The sequence below is a fragment of the Anomalospiza imberbis genome, chromosome 5 (genome assembly GCF_031753505.1).
Source record: "Anomalospiza imberbis isolate Cuckoo-Finch-1a 21T00152 chromosome 5, ASM3175350v1, whole genome shotgun sequence".
Lineage (NCBI taxonomy): Eukaryota > Metazoa > Chordata > Aves > Passeriformes > Viduidae > Anomalospiza > Anomalospiza imberbis.
Window position 1 is genome coordinate 24,096,102 of NC_089685.1, and position 17,655 is coordinate 24,113,756.

Here is a 17,655-nt window from a genome sequence, read left to right on the forward strand (position 1 = left end):
TCAGAACAGGCCTATACTCAGGAAGGTTTTGTCTCACTGTGAATTCAACAGGAAACCGAAGAGATATATGCCTAGCTGAGGTGAATACACCTTCCTAAGTCCTCTGAATCATTCCATTAAAAACATATTTTATGTTTTTAAGGATTAGATAAATATGCAAATTAAGTCACTAACTCTTAAGTGAATGAGCATTGCTGCCTTGCTTATTGTGTCCCCAGTTTCCCTCAACATACTTGATACACTGGCCTGAGTCTCCCTTGATAATGACTGGAGACTTTATGGCTCAGGACACAGTTTGAGATAAGCATACCTGAATTTTCAAGATGCCAGCCACTTGAGTGGTTGAAGGGGTGATTGTAAACTTCCATTCTGACCTCCAACGGCCATTCCTTAAAAAAACAGTAAAACAGAAACTGGATGTCACCCCATTGGTTATGAAAAAAAAAATCCCAACATACAACTGATATTCAAAGGAAACCAGAGAATGAAATTTGCAGTGCAACTACACATACAGGAAATCTTCCTCTAAAGATTCAGCATCATAATAAATCACGAACAGAACTGTTTCCCAAAATATTTAACCTTAGTTTTCCATGTGGACCAAGGAGATTTATTATTAAGGACCTTTTAACAGGAAGATTTAACTTCTGAAAATGCCTAAAGCCTCCAATGCTCTTTCTGTCTTGTAGTATTAGTTAGGCACACACAGTCAGTATTTTGTTTCTAGGACCTGGATGTTTTGCTAGATCAGCCACAGTCACACTACACCTAAAGCTATCAAAAACTTGAATGGAAGGAACATTAAAGTAACAAGACTTTCTGCATTGTTTAACTGTAACTAGGCCTTTTAGCTCTGATAGCATTTCCCTTCCAGGACAACTATTTCCTTCCAGTTTCCTTCCACAAATTCAGAGTCCTTGCCAAAATGCCTAAAGGGAGTTTCAAACACCTGGAAAACAGTATGGGGAGTAGTTTCACCTGATTTCTTTCCTGTAAACTAGACATCTTCTTATCTAGCTATGAGATTAGTGGATTAGAATGTTAGTACTATAGAGCTGAATTAAGAAAGCACTGCAGCAGTCCATGATTTGTCTTGTGTTTGCACCTAAAGAAGGAAAGAAAGTTGATACTAGGTGTTCCAGTGCTGCTAATGTTAGGTGTAGATTCCAGTGCATTCAGCAAGGGGAGAGAAAGACATAAAATATTAAAATTAAGAGCTACTAACAAATCTGTATAATGACACAGATAGTAACAACGGTAACTCAACTATAAAGCCATTGGTTATTATTTCAGACAATATCCAAATTATTACTGAAAATATAGACTAAGACAATTCAGAAGCTTGTTGGCATTGATAAAACTGAAAGGGTTGCCCATCTTCGCGGCAACCTGGGATGCAACAATCTTAGTGACACTAATACTACTAAGCAGCCTTATAGACTGACCCACTGATTATGAGAAAGCTTACATGCTAGATTATACCTCGGATACAATTCTAGTTTTTGAATGCCAGGGATTCAAAGGCTAGCTCACAAATTTGTTTGCTTCTCAGCCACTCTGTGGTCCCTTGAAGTTAACATGACCACAGTTGTTTCCACTCTGGGATATTGTTTTTGTCCTTAAGTTGCTATTAAAAAAAAGAAAAAATTCAAGTTCAAAAGGTTTTTTCTGTAGGAAATGCTCTAAGGTAAAAACAATACCATTTCTTTATTTAGCTTGGCTGACTTAGAATGTTTTGTAAGAGATTAACTTTCCTCTTCTTTCTTTAATAAGACATCTATCCTACTACGTTGATAGTATTTCAAATAACCACAAAGTATTTTTCTTTAATATATTTTGGTTTTCTATCACCCAACAAGCTTACTCCCATATTAGGATGACACACTTGCAAATGCCTAAAAAGCTGGAACACCTTGGGAATAAGTATTGGCTGTGGCTTGGGCTGGATATCCAGCCATATAGCTGGATAACTGAGGAATCTGGTTAACGTGGAATTCATTCCTCCATCTCTAAGTCTCCCAAAGCAATATACATTTATTACAACTTGCTAAGAGCAAGCATTAGAGTCTGATTACCCTTGAAAAACTCTTAAAACAAACTCAATATTTACTCATAGATGCCCAATCATGACTTTTATTAAAGAAAACTTTCAAGAAAGATTTTCACTATCTATAAAAGGTTGCTGCATATCTGTTCCTCTTCTTGAAAGACTACAAAATTAATTATTTGGAATATCAAAATTCATTCATACTTCCAAACTAAAAAGAAAACCAGTATTATTTCAAGTTACTTCTAAAATTGATGTAAAACATGCAGACTTAACTAGTCAAGTTTAACTCAGTAAGAAAAAATATTTATTAGCTATGCAAATTCAATAAAAATCAGTGTACTGGGCAAATAACTGATACACACGCTGAAATTACAATGGAAATGTAATATCCACCTTCAGAATCAAAACCCAAAGACTTCTGTACTTTCATTCGTTACCTGTAGGATTACTAATATAAATTGCAAGCAGATGCAAAATAGCAGACCAAATAATGAAATACCTTTCTTATGACAACTGCATATATAAGATATCTTTAGGATATAACATCCTTAACCTATTCCTGATATTGTGATGTTTTATGTCAACTCTGGCTAGTTTCCTGTATGGAGCTATCCAAAGTTCACTTCAGATTGTGGAAAACATCATTCAACCAAGTCCAGGAAAAAATAAAAGCAAGCTGCAGTTCTAAGATTTTATTTAATCCCAAATCACCTTTATCTGCCTAACCCCAAAACTGATCACTTAAGTCCCACTGCAAAGTGATTTTTAGTCACATTCTTTCTCTGAGAAATTCAAACTAGAAGGAGCTGTTCTTATACTGTCAGTCACAAAGGAAGCAAACTAGCCAAAGCAACTGTCTTAGGGAAGACAGCCATGATGAGTATTGGTGTCAGTGTGATAAAGAGGAAAATTAATCACGTATGTCATATGCTTAATATGGAATTTTGCAAAGTTCCGCGAAGGAGATGCAGGTGCACAGTCTGCCATTTTACTTACCACAGAGGAAGAGATTTCTACAGATTTGGCAGAAAAACTTGGGAGTAGGTGGAGAGAGAAGAATGGTCCCAATCAAGATACGCATCCACCTTCTTCTCTGAACTAAGGATTATCAGTGTAATGGCACTTATTCAGTTTGCTGTATTTTACTGTCTGTGGAGCCATACAGCAACTTACCAAAAATTTTTTGCTTGAAACTGATGGCTCTCTATGCATGCAATAATGGTTTGCTGTCCATCAATCGTTTTACCATACACCTTAATTAAGAAAAAAGAAAAAGAAAGAAGCAAAAAACAGAACAGTCAAGGTTTGAGTAGACCATGCTCAAACTGCTTCGGTATCTGGTTCTACTATTGTTACATAAACTAAACTTTCATTTTGTAACCATTATGGTTATACATAATATTCTGTACATGAAACAATAAGTATTTATTACAATGCAGAAAATATATGAGATTTAAAAACCTGATGACCAATAATCTTAATTAAATTTTATCTATTGTGAACTCCTTTTTTTTACCACTACAGGAATTCTAGGCCTTTAACAGTGACTACTGAGACAATATACATTTATTACCAGCTGGGTTTCAAACACCAGTGATTCTACCAACTATATGACAATTTAAACCTGTACAGAATAGCAAAAAGGGTGGGTTTGGTCCTCTTTTCTGCTTTATCCCCCCAAATCAAATGCTACTAAAAATTATCTCACTGAACATTCAATCTTGTTTCCTTTACAGGAACAAAAACTCATCTGACTGCCTGGGAATCCAAATCAACTTGTTAACTCAGCAGCTGATTTACTTTCCCCCTCCGACTAGTTAATTTTTCTGTCACATAAAGCACAGAACAGCTATCAATAGATCAGTGTGCTGAGATTTAAATAGTCATAGGGCTTGTAATAGCAAGCAAATACTATTTTAGAACAGAGTAAGAGGTTTGATTTTAAGAAGTTATCAGAACCACCAATTCTGGTGATAAGAATACAGCACTTGGATATAAAGGAGATATGATGGAGCAAAACCAGTTTGCTTTACTAAGACAGTTTTGTCAGTAAACCAAGTCAAGGCAGACAATTCTATTTTATGGAATTTTTCTCCCCTTCCAAGCAACCAGCCAGACAGCCAAGATCAGCAGGATCAACCTGCAGCAGTGCACAATATGTCTAAATGCATTAAGAAATCTAAATAAAAATGCTCAAATAGAGAGGTAAATCTGCAGTATCACCTGCAGTAACCACCAGTAATTCAATAGCTAAAACATTAAATTTCTGAAGCTTTCCTGCATTTCTCATGAACCCCCAACAGGAATAAATTCTTTACAGTCAATGCTGTCTTTCTGGTTTACAAATAGCTCCCTTTTAAATTTTTATCTCTCTATCGTGGTACAGTGGTTATATAATTTAGCACTTACTGTGCAGACACCATTTGGATAATGCTCCTTCACATATGCTTTCATTGCTGTTTCAACTGAATTTCTCCAGGACTCTATGGCATTTTCAACTTCATGGGGTCTAGGATCAGTAGCCTCCTTTCTTAAGTGATCAAATTTAAAAGAAATCTTGTTCTTGGGATCCAGAAATTTTCCATTTCCCAAATCACCATGTTCTGTTATCAAAACCTGTAGTATACAATTTAAGTTAAAATTTATTTCATTTATATATATATATATATATTTATATTACATAAAATTTATTAAGCCATTAGTTAATAACATTTGTTATTCAGTAAAAAATAAAAAAATGCCATGCCAAATCTAACTATACTCTGCATTTAATGGAAGCTTAATCACACCCAAAGTCTTATATTTTAAACAAAATATGCATACAGCAAGAGAGGAAAAAACAAATATGATACACTTCCTCAGAAAAACATATCTTGAATCTTACTGTCTTACTGCAACAAACAATGCAAGACAGAAATTAATGTCTTCTACCACTAACAATGGAGCATTTTGTTTTTACAGCTACAAAACACTGAATTCAGCCAACACTGCAGACTAAAATTTCAAGCTCTTTAGATACTCCTGAGTGATTTACTTATGGGACTAGTACTAGTACTATTGAAGGGGCACAACCTCTACATTTTGGTAGGGCAGATGCTTTTCTTTCAATTTTCTTGCTAAGAGCTGTTCCAATACCAGAACATCTTTAAACAGTTTAAGGAAGATTGCAAGTATTTCACTGTATTCATACCTGTTCATCGTAACCGTCAATTTTTACAGGAGTAAACTGGTCCAAGTTGTACTGTGCAAATGCACTGCAAGAGAAAAAAAACAACAAAAGCCTGCATCAAGCACAGTCGTCCTTAGTAGCAGTAAAGGGATATAAATAATAGATAATAATCTGGGAAATGATGCATTAAAAATTATATTAATGCTTTACCTAGAAGGCCAAAATTTTTGGAATCACTTTGGTTCACTCAGTGCTTGTACTACAGATTCCAACTGCCATTACACAAAAATTTACATTCAGAAGTAACCTGATGTAGACAAACACATAAAGCTTTACAATAACCCACAGAAAATGGAGGAACAGATAAAGTTTAAATTCCACAGGGATTCAACCTACTAAGCCACATATCTCCACTCTTACAGATGAAACTAATTTTGGCATGAAAGCACAGTAGGCATAATGTTCTGATACAGAAGTAGGGTCTAAGGATGCAGTATCTTACAGATGTTCAAGTAACATCTACCATGAAACAGAAAGTTGCTCTAATCATTAGGATACAATACAGATCTCTCCTCTGCCACGAATTTAATCTTGATCAAAGATGCCCAACACACACAATTAGGGTTTTACTTGCCAAGCACATATCTTTAAATGAACCGCTTAGTGATTATGCAAGTCCTGTTGAAAAAACATCTTGCTTTTATGCAACTGAGTATGTGACATCTGGTACTTACTGGGCTGCTCCTTCCCTGAGAAGATTGTCATTATTAAGCAGCAATCGAACATCTGAAAGGAAGCATTTACAACATGTAAGTAACAGTTACCTCAGAAACTTGTTTCAGTCACACAACAAGTATCAACAGACTACAAAACAACAAAAAAACCCTACTCCATAACCACAGAGATTACTAGGTAAGAAATTTATTGCTTCATATTTTATAATTTTGACTGAATGAAATTAAAATAATAGTATAGAAATTGATCTCTTTCGAGACAATCTGGCTAAGAGATTTAAGCTGTATTCTACAGGCTCTAGGAATCTGTCAATCTAGTTTTTAAAGAAGCTCTGAATGAGACCAGCACAGAATTCTACCAAGTTCCTTTAAAATATTAACTACTCCCTCACACTATGTTATTGTTACTGTATTCTGATGACACTGATATGGTATGCATTGAAATTACTGGTTTTTAAGCCCTACCATTTTTAGTCTCATTCCTAAATGACACTTACTAGGCAGAAGATTATACACCACAACAGCATTTTTTCTACCATGATACAAGAAACATATGAATATAGAATAAAATCAATACTTGTTGCATTGTGTTTCAACACCCGCATTTTTAAATACTCACCTCAAAATTACTTAATATTTATTGTGCAGCAAATTTCTTATTTATGTACTTGACTCTACTAGGCACTGCTTGAATAACAATTTAATTCACTGCTTATTAACTAACCAATCATAAGTCTTGCCAGAACATATTAAAGCACCTCTAAATATTTCCAAGGTATCATTCAAGTGAAAAGTAAAAACAAATCTGGAATATATATTTTTTTTTCTTTAAAAAACAAACAAGCAAATCCTCCCGAAATAAACCGAACTCCCCCACCTAAACCAAAACACAAAATACCCCAAAGCAGAAAAGACACCTCACATACTCAAAAAACCCCACACAAAACCAACCAACCAACCCCACAATTTTCAGAATTGGGATTAAAAGCCTTCTCTCTTTTTAAGAAGGCAGCCTGAATCTCATTGAACACTGGTCAGACATAATACTCTGTTATTGAGCAGCTAGTTGAAGCTATGAATTAGCACAACAATGAAGCCTATAAGCAGTACTACTCTAAGAAATTTTAATAATCTTCAGAAAGCTGAGTTAGTAAGCTGCTCACTTCAAAAAATAAGTACTCACTAATTTTAAATAATAATCAGCTGGCCACATTTTAACTAAGAACAAGGTACTTGTAAAAGCATTGCACACTTTAATAAACTTAAGATCTCTCCAGTCTGACACTGACTACAGGTTTAGTATACCACATTTATTTTTGTACTTACATAGCTTCAGAAACATTTGTAAGCTACAACTGTAAAGCCTGCCTTTTTATACTATTTGTATGCCCAAATATCTTGATGACAGACAAACAACAATTTTTTTAACAAATAACATCTTAGGTAAAGTTCAGACAACAACAGTTGAAAGCAGCTTATTTTAAGTTTTCTTTCAGTTTACACTTAGTAAAATGGAGCGTGCTCAGAATTTAAAGGTTAGAAATATTTAGAGAAGATTAATATTCTTTCTACAGCTGGCACTAGGTAGTAGTCTTTTGTGCATTCAATGTTAAGTATTTGTAATGATAGTCCTTCTTAAAAAAACAAGACCATTTTAATTTCTCCTAGTTTCATTTTTGTTGAAAAATACAATTGTCTATCAAAGATGAAAAATAAGAGCATCTGTTTTCTAAACAGAAACCCTTGCAACTGTTAATTCATTACTCATTCAAAACAAAGCTCGTTCTCACATCACAAAGAAAAGTAGTACTTCCCTCGTTTTGCATTTAAACTTCAAGCTGTCTTGTGACTGCAAAGTTTATCATGCCCAGCTACAAAACCTGCCCTTATAGCAAGGGAGCTGCAACAATATAAGCTACGGAAAATTCAGGAGAATAATCAGCAATGCAATTTTGGATATAAATACCTTAAATAAAAGGGCAGAGCACACAGATACTCACCATTGAACACCTCATTGAATTCCCCAGGAGGAGCATGAATTATGAATTTTGCTGCTATACGCACCTTAAATACAAAAACAATCATGTGATTGTATATACTTGCATTCATTCCTATTCAAAGCAGTTATGCATTATGGAGTTTTAACAGCCAGACATGAAATTGTACAGCTCCCACTGTTTCACATATTTGTTCACATTATTTCAACTATTTGGTCTATATTAAAAACACAGACTATAATGTTCCACCTCTTCAAACAGAATAGAGATTATATGTGATGGAAGCAGATGGAGAAATTGAGTCATTCAGGTTTCTTTTACTGGCAAACAGGAAAAATGAATATAATAAATAAGATCAACAATATATTCACAATCTATGTCAGCTTTCAGTCCATGGATACCAGGGAATCAACACAAACCCCAAGAGAGGCAAAAACCATGATGAAGATGCATTTGATCTTCAAAGCTTCTCTTCTAATTTTATAACATATCATATAGTTCTATACCTTCCAAAAGGTCCACACAGATTAAGCTTAAAAACACTGCAAAGACACTAATAAAGCTCGTAATTTCACCTGCATCTACCTCTTAGTACCACAGTACCAGCGGATAAAGCTTAAAAAAACCCTTGAGATCTTAATTAGTAATTTATGGCCTTCAGCCACAACTTCTTGCAGAGCAAACACGGCATAAGTCAGTATTTTCACTGAAAGTATGCACGCCTGCCCTGGCTTTCTCTCTCCTGCTTGCACAAGCCCTTGTACAACAGGCCAATGAGCAAAATCAGGAAAGTTATTGCTCTTTTTTTCAGACCAGGTCCCCGAACTGGTTCACTACACAGCTCCACACATGTGCTTGCAAAAACCCCACAAAAATACTTTTAAAATGTGGAACAACTTTTAAACTTCTCAACTGTTACCTTAATTGCAGAATGTCACTTAGTGGACACACTTTGATTCAATCTTTTTCCTACCTGTACTGTTAAAGGCACTCATTATAAAAAGGAAGTAACTAAATAGTGGTTCCCTAACTTGCAAAAGTTCCTATCCTTTACAGTTATCCAAGTTCACCAGATACTTAAAGCTCTCTTGCATCCTCAATATGGTGTTGCTATTCAAATACAGGATACTACTTGAACCAGAGTTTCCCTTTCCAACATCTTCTATGATGTACCTATGGAATGAAGAGCTGGAAGATTCAGTGCTTTGGAGCACTGTTTGAGATTAGGGTGTTTAAGAAGCACACATTTCGTTAAAAATATCTAAAAATAACCAAAGAATACATTACATTTACACATTTCTTTGTATTTGAAACTACAAAAGAACTCTCTGAGCATGCTAGAGCTCTTGAACTGACAAGAAAATAGCTTTTACAACTGAGGGTAGCAATATAGCCAGTGTTTGGGCCCCTGCTTCTTTAACAGAGCCCAAATTTCAGACAAGGGTCTCCAGGAGAGGTGGTTCAAGTTAAAATGTCCTGGGAGAGCACTTAGCTGCCTCATTAGCAGTGCTGAACCCTCATGAGATCCCAAGTGACCAGCCCAGGCAGCTTTCACATCACTAACAAAACACATCTATTCAGAGCTGGATAATGGAAATGGAAAAGTTGTCAGTTCCCAACTTTCTAACCTAAATGCTGCATTTTGGATTGCAGACAGCCTTTGTCTGCTTCCTCAAGTACCTACCATCAGAACTCCTCTTTCCGTGTAAACATGAATTTGCATTATATATATTATAAATGCCACAAAGTTCACTCTTTTCAAAAGAGACACAGAGAGGCAAGAGGACCTTCTTCTATGGCTACTCATTAAAGCAACTTGGATTGGCTCCTTTGAATTAAAAGAATGTAAACTTATCTGCGTTACCCAGATTATGTGAATCACCAATCCCCGCACTCCTGTACCTCTTGCTGAAGCCAAGGCACCACACTCAGCTCAATGCTCAAGCCAAAGTAATACAAAGAATGTGAAACAAAGCTAACCTACAGTATTATTAAAGCACTTATGAAGGATAAGGGTAAGACAGGCTCCAAGGTTCTATCACCAGCACATTTTTTCAAATGACCAATAATGCTGCTTTTGGCTGGGGCAGAACTAATTCTTGTAACACTTGCTGGTAGAAGACTGTGTTTTGGATTTGTGCTGGACACAGTGTTGATCATAGCTATTTGTGCTGCTGCTGAGCAGGGCTTACACAGTCAAGGCTTTTTCTGCTCTTCATACTGACACACTGGCAAGGAAGATCGGGGTGCATGGGAGGCTGGGAGGAGACACAGCCAGAGCAGGTGACCCTAACTGACCAAGGGATATTCCACACCACATCAAATCATGCTCTGTACATAAAGTGGGGGAAGAAGGAGGAAGGGCTGAAGATTTTGGAGTGATGGCATTTGACTTCCCAAGTCACCATTACATGTGATGGGGGCTCTGTTCTCCTAGAGATGGCCCAACAGCTGCCTGCCCATGGGAAATAGTGAATTAATTCCCTGTTTAGCTTTGCTTGCATGCACAACTTTTGCTTCCCTTCTTAAATTGTCTTTATCTCAAACCATGAGTTTTCCTACTTTTACCCTTCTAATTCTCTCCCCGATCCCACTGGTGGGGCAGTGACTGAGGGGCTTTGTGGGGCTTGGTGGCTTGCCTGGGGTTAAACCACAACACCAATTAATAGCACCACGGATCAGCCCTGAAAAGCAAGTATTTAGTTAGTATTTCAGCATGACTATCACTGGGCTGACTCCCTGCTCAAGATGAAGGAACAGCATTTCTTGATTCATTGACTTCAGGTGAACAGGACTGCTTACCCCTGCCAAGGCCAGGTTAGCTCTGGGCAAGCAGAGAAACAAGACTTATAGACATTTGGATTTGTCAAATAACAGGTCCATAAGTTTTGGGCAGGCAGCAGCTATAGAAGCAAAATTAAGCAAAACATGGGAGCCCGAACTGCACCCTGAATAACCACATGCTTAAACTGGTAACACCTGTAAGGTGAGACATTAGGTCTATACTAAAACTGGACCACTACATCATTTTCAGCTGTTCTGGTAATATAAATCTGGTTTTGCTTATTTTTTTTCACTATCAGTAAAAACTATTCTTATCAAATTAGCTACACTATAAGTAATATTCATTCCAAAGCATTCAGATGTCCTCACGACAGACCAACCTAGACATTACGTTTCACAAACATTTTACAAGTAAATTCAATTTCTCACTGATAGTTTTTTGTGTGAAAATTCATCACAGATGAAACGTTTTATAGAACAGATAAACAATCATGCAAATTTGAAATGAATACCTCATCAAGTATAAAGTATATTCATGTTTACAAAAGCAAAAAAAATCTAACGTGTTTTCAGAAGTTGAGAGTGTATCAGCTAGGACACTGTATTTTGCTAAACTGCCTTTGTGAAGCCAATTTAAAAGTAATCCACTTTCCTTCAGCAGTTAAACTGAATTAACTTCTCTGTGATGAGTATCTGATAAAGCCATTATTTCCCCAATTCATACATACAGGAAGCCCATATAAATGAATTAAATCCAGTAGTCTCACTTAACACATTAGAATTGAAAAGCAGTTACAGATTTATTGCCACGGAATTTTTCCAGAAATAAATGCTCTAAAGGAGGCTTCTGTTTTTCAAACCCAGACTGATACTGAAGGATAAATGAATGTACTTCCATAAGCCTCTACAAGATGAAGATCTCCCCCTTTTGGCAGCAAAAAGCCTCAGCTATCACTTGGGGAAGTACAATTAAAACAAAGGGGTACTCTGTATAAAAGATGATGTTCACAGGCAACTAAAAAAGGATAAATTAAAAATGCAGATAACCTGTAATATAAAGTGACAGGCAAAAAGCTAAACAGCTCTTTAGTCAAACTAAGATAGGAAGTTGTATCTGCTGAAAATAGTTTTAAGAAAACCAATCAGGTGCATTACAATTGCAATCAATGCTGATTATTCAATGCACTGAGACTTCTAAAAATTGATTTAAGCCAAAACAGAAACATCATAATATCTTAAGAATCCAAACGACAAAACCTTTTTCCATGCAAAAGAACTGCACCTTTACTCACAGTACAAGAAACTTATACATGTATCAGCAAGTAACAAAAAAATGTTACAATTGAGTCTTCCTTTAGAAAACTCAAAGACATAAACACCTGAAGTTTCTCCACTTATTACCGTAGTTACTCCCAAAACACTACCTAAAGTGTTTTTAGTGTTTTATTTATGAAGATTTGAGTCAGTTTTCAGCTTCAAGTCTTCAGAGTAGCAAGAAACTATACACTTCAGACTTCACTAATCCAGAACATCTGATCACCAGTGGTTTACAAAAAAAACCCAGCTTTTACCACAAACCTATGTAAGGAACCACGCATTTTCTATATTAAATTCCTTGAATGCAAAAAACCCCAATCTACAAGTTTTTATGAATCGTGTCTTTGTGGAGGTTTGAGCATTAATTTGGACAAATCATACAGAACCTGAGAGCAAGTTTAAAAAAAAAGTATAAAAATAAATGACTTCTGAAACACTGAGAAGGGCAGCATTCCCCACTGCAGCCACTCTCTTTATCCAGTTTTCACACTTACACCACTCACAGTCTTGCTTAAACTGAAGTCGGCTCTCAGTAGGTAAGAGCTAGCAAGATTTACTTCCACAATTCAAGTGAAGTCAAATGCTACCCATCATATCAGTTAAAAGTTTATCAAACCTACAAGCTTATTGATTTTATAAACTATTTCAGTTAAGGTAAAAATTCATACAGAGAAGCCTAGCAAAGGAGAAAAGGACAGGATTGATGTATGTGATGAATACAATTATTAGGCATTATGCCTAATTCTTTATTCTGCTAGGGATTAAAACAGTTGCTCTATCAACACATTCCTATGCTCAGTTACAACAATATTTGCAGTTTTCAGACTACACTAGCAAAGAGCAATGTAGTAATGTACAGAATGGTGGCAGTTATGCTAAATCTATTTTTTCCCATACTTCTGCCTTTACTTCACACATGATACCCATCAGGTATGTAAGAGAAATCCTACTCCTCTATCTTTTCCAGCCTAAGACATTCTGAAGTTTATTTTACTCTTAAGAAGTTATAGATAACGGCTTCAAATGCTCCGAGATCACTCTTCCTGTTCCTGCCACATGAGAAGTGACACTGGTTGGAGAAGCCCGACCTTGTGTGCTGTATGTGCCTATATATGGTCAAGGAGAACGTACTCCCACTGCAGGGCTCTGCAGGGCCACTGTCAGCTCCGCCAAGGCAGCTCGCTCCTCGGACTCTGCTAAGGTGCATCTAACAGTAACAAAGACATTACAACTCTCCCTCTTTCATTTTTCTTTCCCCCTTTTAACTCAACTGAAAGACAGGTATTTCACAGTTTTGTTTGCTAGGCACCCTGACAGCTCACTCCTTCAATCAACATCCATGCTGCACAGAAAAAATATGCTGATAAGCAGGATACTGTGAAACCATATACTCACCCTTACTCTTTCCTATACATCCCCTATTTCACATTCAGAAATTCAGCTGTGAACTCGTTGCAGCAGGGAGACCCACCCCTTCCTCTACACTCCTAACAGGTTAAAGTTCACTGCTCCACAGCAATAAAAATGAAATAGTGAAATAGATACTAAAACCCCTTTTTACCTAAGAGAAAGGAGGAAGAGAGAGATTCCCACAATAATTTCCACGCAAAGACAACTTTGTTGCTAATCACAAGGGGAATAAAAAGAGCTTCATAAAGTTACTTTTTTCACTGTTACAGCAGGCTCAAAGCATTGTATATAATGCATTTACATTCCGGATTCTTGAGGGTACCCTTGCTATCTTACAATGCACAGTAAATCTCCCATTCAGAGAAACTTGTGTTTGGCAAAAAAAAGATGATGAGATATCACATCACATCTCTCTCTATTAGAGACTGGAGAGCTCTGTTCTCAGTCATGCCTTCTGTGTAGTTCTTGTTAAAAACCTGTCTGCAGGCAACCAAACAAATGGGTTTGTCCTGACCCACTTAAATTAGCTACAGGGTTTTCTCACAATTAGCTCATAGTCACATAAATAAATATTAACACAGACATCAGTTAAATGAGGCAAGTTTGTATTCTCTTAAGATCTGTAAGTCACACTCAAAATAAAGGATACAGACTATACTCACTGAAGTGATTCTGGACATAACACCTAGTTTTATTTAGTTCTGAGTTTGATTCAAACATATGATTTGAGTTCAGCTTGAGCTGCACCATTACTTTTCAATATGCAGTGTTGCTGCTCCTTATAAAGCAAAACTGCTCTGACATCTACCACTCAAAATGAATTTTGCATTGACAAATATAACACATCAAGGAGCACAGTCTAAGGTTCAAATATTTGCAGGATACAATGCTTGATGCTCTATCCAAACATCAACATATTTTTTGACTTTGTAAACCCTTCAGTGTTTAAAGAAAATGTAACTGGCTTCCCCTTTAGATAGCTAGATATTTGGTAGTACTGGCTCCAATTGCTCATTAAATCTTTAGGTTAGATACTTCCCAGGATGTTACACAACTATTTTTAGAAACTCCTATGTATCATCAGTGCTCATCTATTTCTGTGAGTATTCAGACAAGCGAATTGATCTAGCTAAAGAATAGCTTTAGAAGGTGGCAAGAAGATAACCAATTTAACTAAAAAGGAGTTTTAAATAATTATTATTGCTTCCTGCTGCTGACAGTTTTGTGAGGCAAAAAAGCCTTCAAACAGCTGGACAAGCTCCGAGAACAAAAGTTTGAGAAGGAATTACCCCATGTCAGCAGCAAACTGCCTTCAAAGTATCTCATAAACCTCACCATACCCACGGGTATAACTTCAAACAGCAAAACAGCATCCCAAAACATGCATCATCTCACATAAACATGGAGCAAAAGCAGCGACTCTGGTAGAGAGAGAATGAATATAAACATAGTGCTGCAACTGCCTTCCTACCAAGCTCAACTGAAAATTCACTGCAGTATCCAATTCACTTCTGCTTCTAGAAGAGCTAAGGAAAAAACACTGTGAAAATGTGGTTCTGTGGCACAGGAAAGGAGGGGCACATTCCATACCTATGGCTTTGACTGAACAGAGTTTCCTTAATTGTAATGCCTAAAGCTACATTGCATCTGGAGAACATGTGTTTTTCTCAATTATTTTTAACACACAAGTATTTAAGAATATGTAACAGTACCAGCCCTTCACAGTGCTGCAAAAACTAAATCTTACACAACGTGTGGTAATTGAGCTGCATTCTTTCTGCCTGACGACCTGACTTCAATAATGAGATTTATTTTCAGAAAAATAACCACTTTGAAAGGTGGTGGATACTTCACTGTAGGACCTTTCAGCAGAAGAGTATCTAAATATCATAAAAGTCTCCATCTTAAAGTCATTTTACACACCACATCGTATTAGGAAGATTTAAAAAAACCCCAAACTCAAAACAGGACTCCTGAAAGTCACTGCATCAGACACAGATAGACACAGATAGCAAAAAGGAATATGAAAGGAAAGGATGTTATATGAGTAATACACAAGACTAACCATAAAAAAATAAGAGAAGATAAATCTCCCCCATGTTATTCTGTAGTTATTCTTATTACTCCTAAGCATATAAAATTGGAAACCTTTTATTATATTGATATTTATATACAGCTATTTATGTATATATTGTATAATGTACATATTGTATAATGTATATATTTATATACAACTATTTATAGTAATATATAAATACATACAATTGTAGCTGAGCAACTGGATACTTAAGCTTATGGATCAGATAGACAACAGATAAGCAATATAAAAAAATTAGTTCCTTGCAAAAAATATATTTCCTTGCTGTCATTCACTGAATATTGAAAAAGTAGTAAAATTTTACATTTAATGAAAGGCAAAAGCATTAAGATTTGAGAAGTAAATGGTAAAAGAAATGGCTCACTAAGACTTCACAAAGAAAGAAACCAACAGTGTCATCTACACATAAAAACCCAAGATGTCCTGTTACAGGGACATGAACACACATGATCCTCAGTTGCAGCATCGAGGCCGCTCTTTCTCAGCAGTCTTTACAAAAAAATGGTATCCACTGTAAGCTAAAAAGCACTTGGTTCATATTTGCAAAGTATTCTTCTACTACAAAGCCCAAGTTTTTAAAGTGATTCTTCTTCCAACGCCAAGATCATTTGTTATAATGAGATACTCCAAGGACATTAAGCCCAGATTCAACAGCAGTGGGGAGAGAAAAGGAACATAACAGAGCTTGCTCTATGAAAATGGATAGAATAAGGTACCACTGTAACTGTTATGTCTCCCCCTCCCAATTCCAGCGTCTTACAATTCTAAGTTACCTATTCAAGGTTTTAATGCCTTCTGTCAAGCTAAGAAAGTATTGGAAGTATTTTACATTTCAGGAATTTTTTACTCAAGGGTTAAAAAAGTAATTGCCACATGCTCAAAAACCTGATTTCATTTTTCAACAAGCACTTTAAACTGCGTTACATCCCACTTCCAGAACCTGAAAGTGAATAGTATTCAGGTCTGTCTGTAAAAAATACATGGGTTTGCTAAATAATGCAGCTAAATCCCTTTTCCTGTTCCTTTTTGACTGCCAAAATTGAAACCAACTGAAAATAGAATTTCACAGCAGAACTGTAGGTTGAAGACTGTATTGGTAGGAGGCAGAACCATATCTATTATATCATAAATTAATGTCTCCAGTTTCATCTCTGTATTTGCCAATAACTTGTCCTATTACTCTATTTTTGCTTCAATTTGTTTCTCTTACCTACTTGAGCTATAAGGTTTCCTAGGCAGCAAGTTTCCGCAAGAAGTTTTGAGAGCACAGAGACAGCAAAAAGGGGGCTTTTGATGGTCCTGAGGTGCCGCTGCATTATGAATACCCCAATACTCCCTAACATGGTAGAAGTCAAAATTCCCAAAGGATACCTGATTTTTTCAAACTTGTACTAAGGAAAAAAATACATGACCTGAAGTCTTAGAAATCACTGATCTTTTATTTATAATAACAGGTTTCATTTTATTCATCATCAAGCTTCAAGTAATTACTTTTCATTTGTCAAAAAGGCAAACAATTTTGCTTTGCACAGTAACTTACTATGGAGGTACACAGTAAAAGACAAGCAGCACTGTACACAAGCTGCAACAATTATAAATTAGGGTAAGTTTCTGAATGTGGGCTTAGACAAACATTGCAACACCTCACCCAGAGAGCTAGTACAGTCTCTGTTCCTGGAGATACCCAAAATTCAAAGGGCAAGTCCGTAAGCAACCTTATCTAAGCTGGCCCATTTTGACTAACCAGAATTTGAGTTACCTTCAGAAATTTCTTCCAGACAGTATGAGTGTAGAAGCAAACCAAATTATTATTTGCAGTTCCACATGCAGTATATAATCACTTCTTCAGACAGTGTTTAACAGTTTCCCAAGGAAGTGATTAAAATATCCGTCCTTCCATCTCAATGGTACTGATGCATTTTTAGTTAAAAATAAAAACCTAAGTCAAGACAACATACTGTCTTCACACACATTTTCATGTATATCCTGTAATGGACATGAAAACCTTAAATGTTGGAAGGCCTCCAATATTCAAAATTACATGTCAGTCTGAAAAGCACTCCTAACTTCCTCATTCTTACTAAAGAACTTCATCA

General features: G+C 36.2%; 1 protein-coding gene across 2 annotated transcripts in view; it reads right to left on the reverse strand.

Moving 5' to 3' along the window:
- CAPZA2 (capping actin protein of muscle Z-line subunit alpha 2) overlaps positions 1-17,655 on the reverse strand; it is a 29,791-nt gene that overhangs the window by 7,734 nt on the left and 4,402 nt on the right. The window contains exons 2-7 of one of the 2 annotated variants that reach the window (XM_068189912.1): positions 7,954-8,017; positions 5,954-6,005; positions 5,241-5,304; positions 4,460-4,666; positions 3,224-3,303; positions 311-389 (exon numbers count right to left, since the gene is read on the reverse strand). In XM_068189912.1, coding sequence (XP_068046013.1) covers positions 311-389; positions 3,224-3,303; positions 4,460-4,666; positions 5,241-5,304; positions 5,954-6,005; positions 7,954-8,017 — 546 coding nt within the window. Of the gene's footprint in view, positions 1-310; positions 390-3,223; positions 3,304-4,459; positions 4,667-5,240; positions 5,305-5,953; positions 6,006-7,953; positions 8,078-17,655 lie in introns of those variants that run through there. The other variant, XM_068189911.1, reaches the window with a different exon arrangement.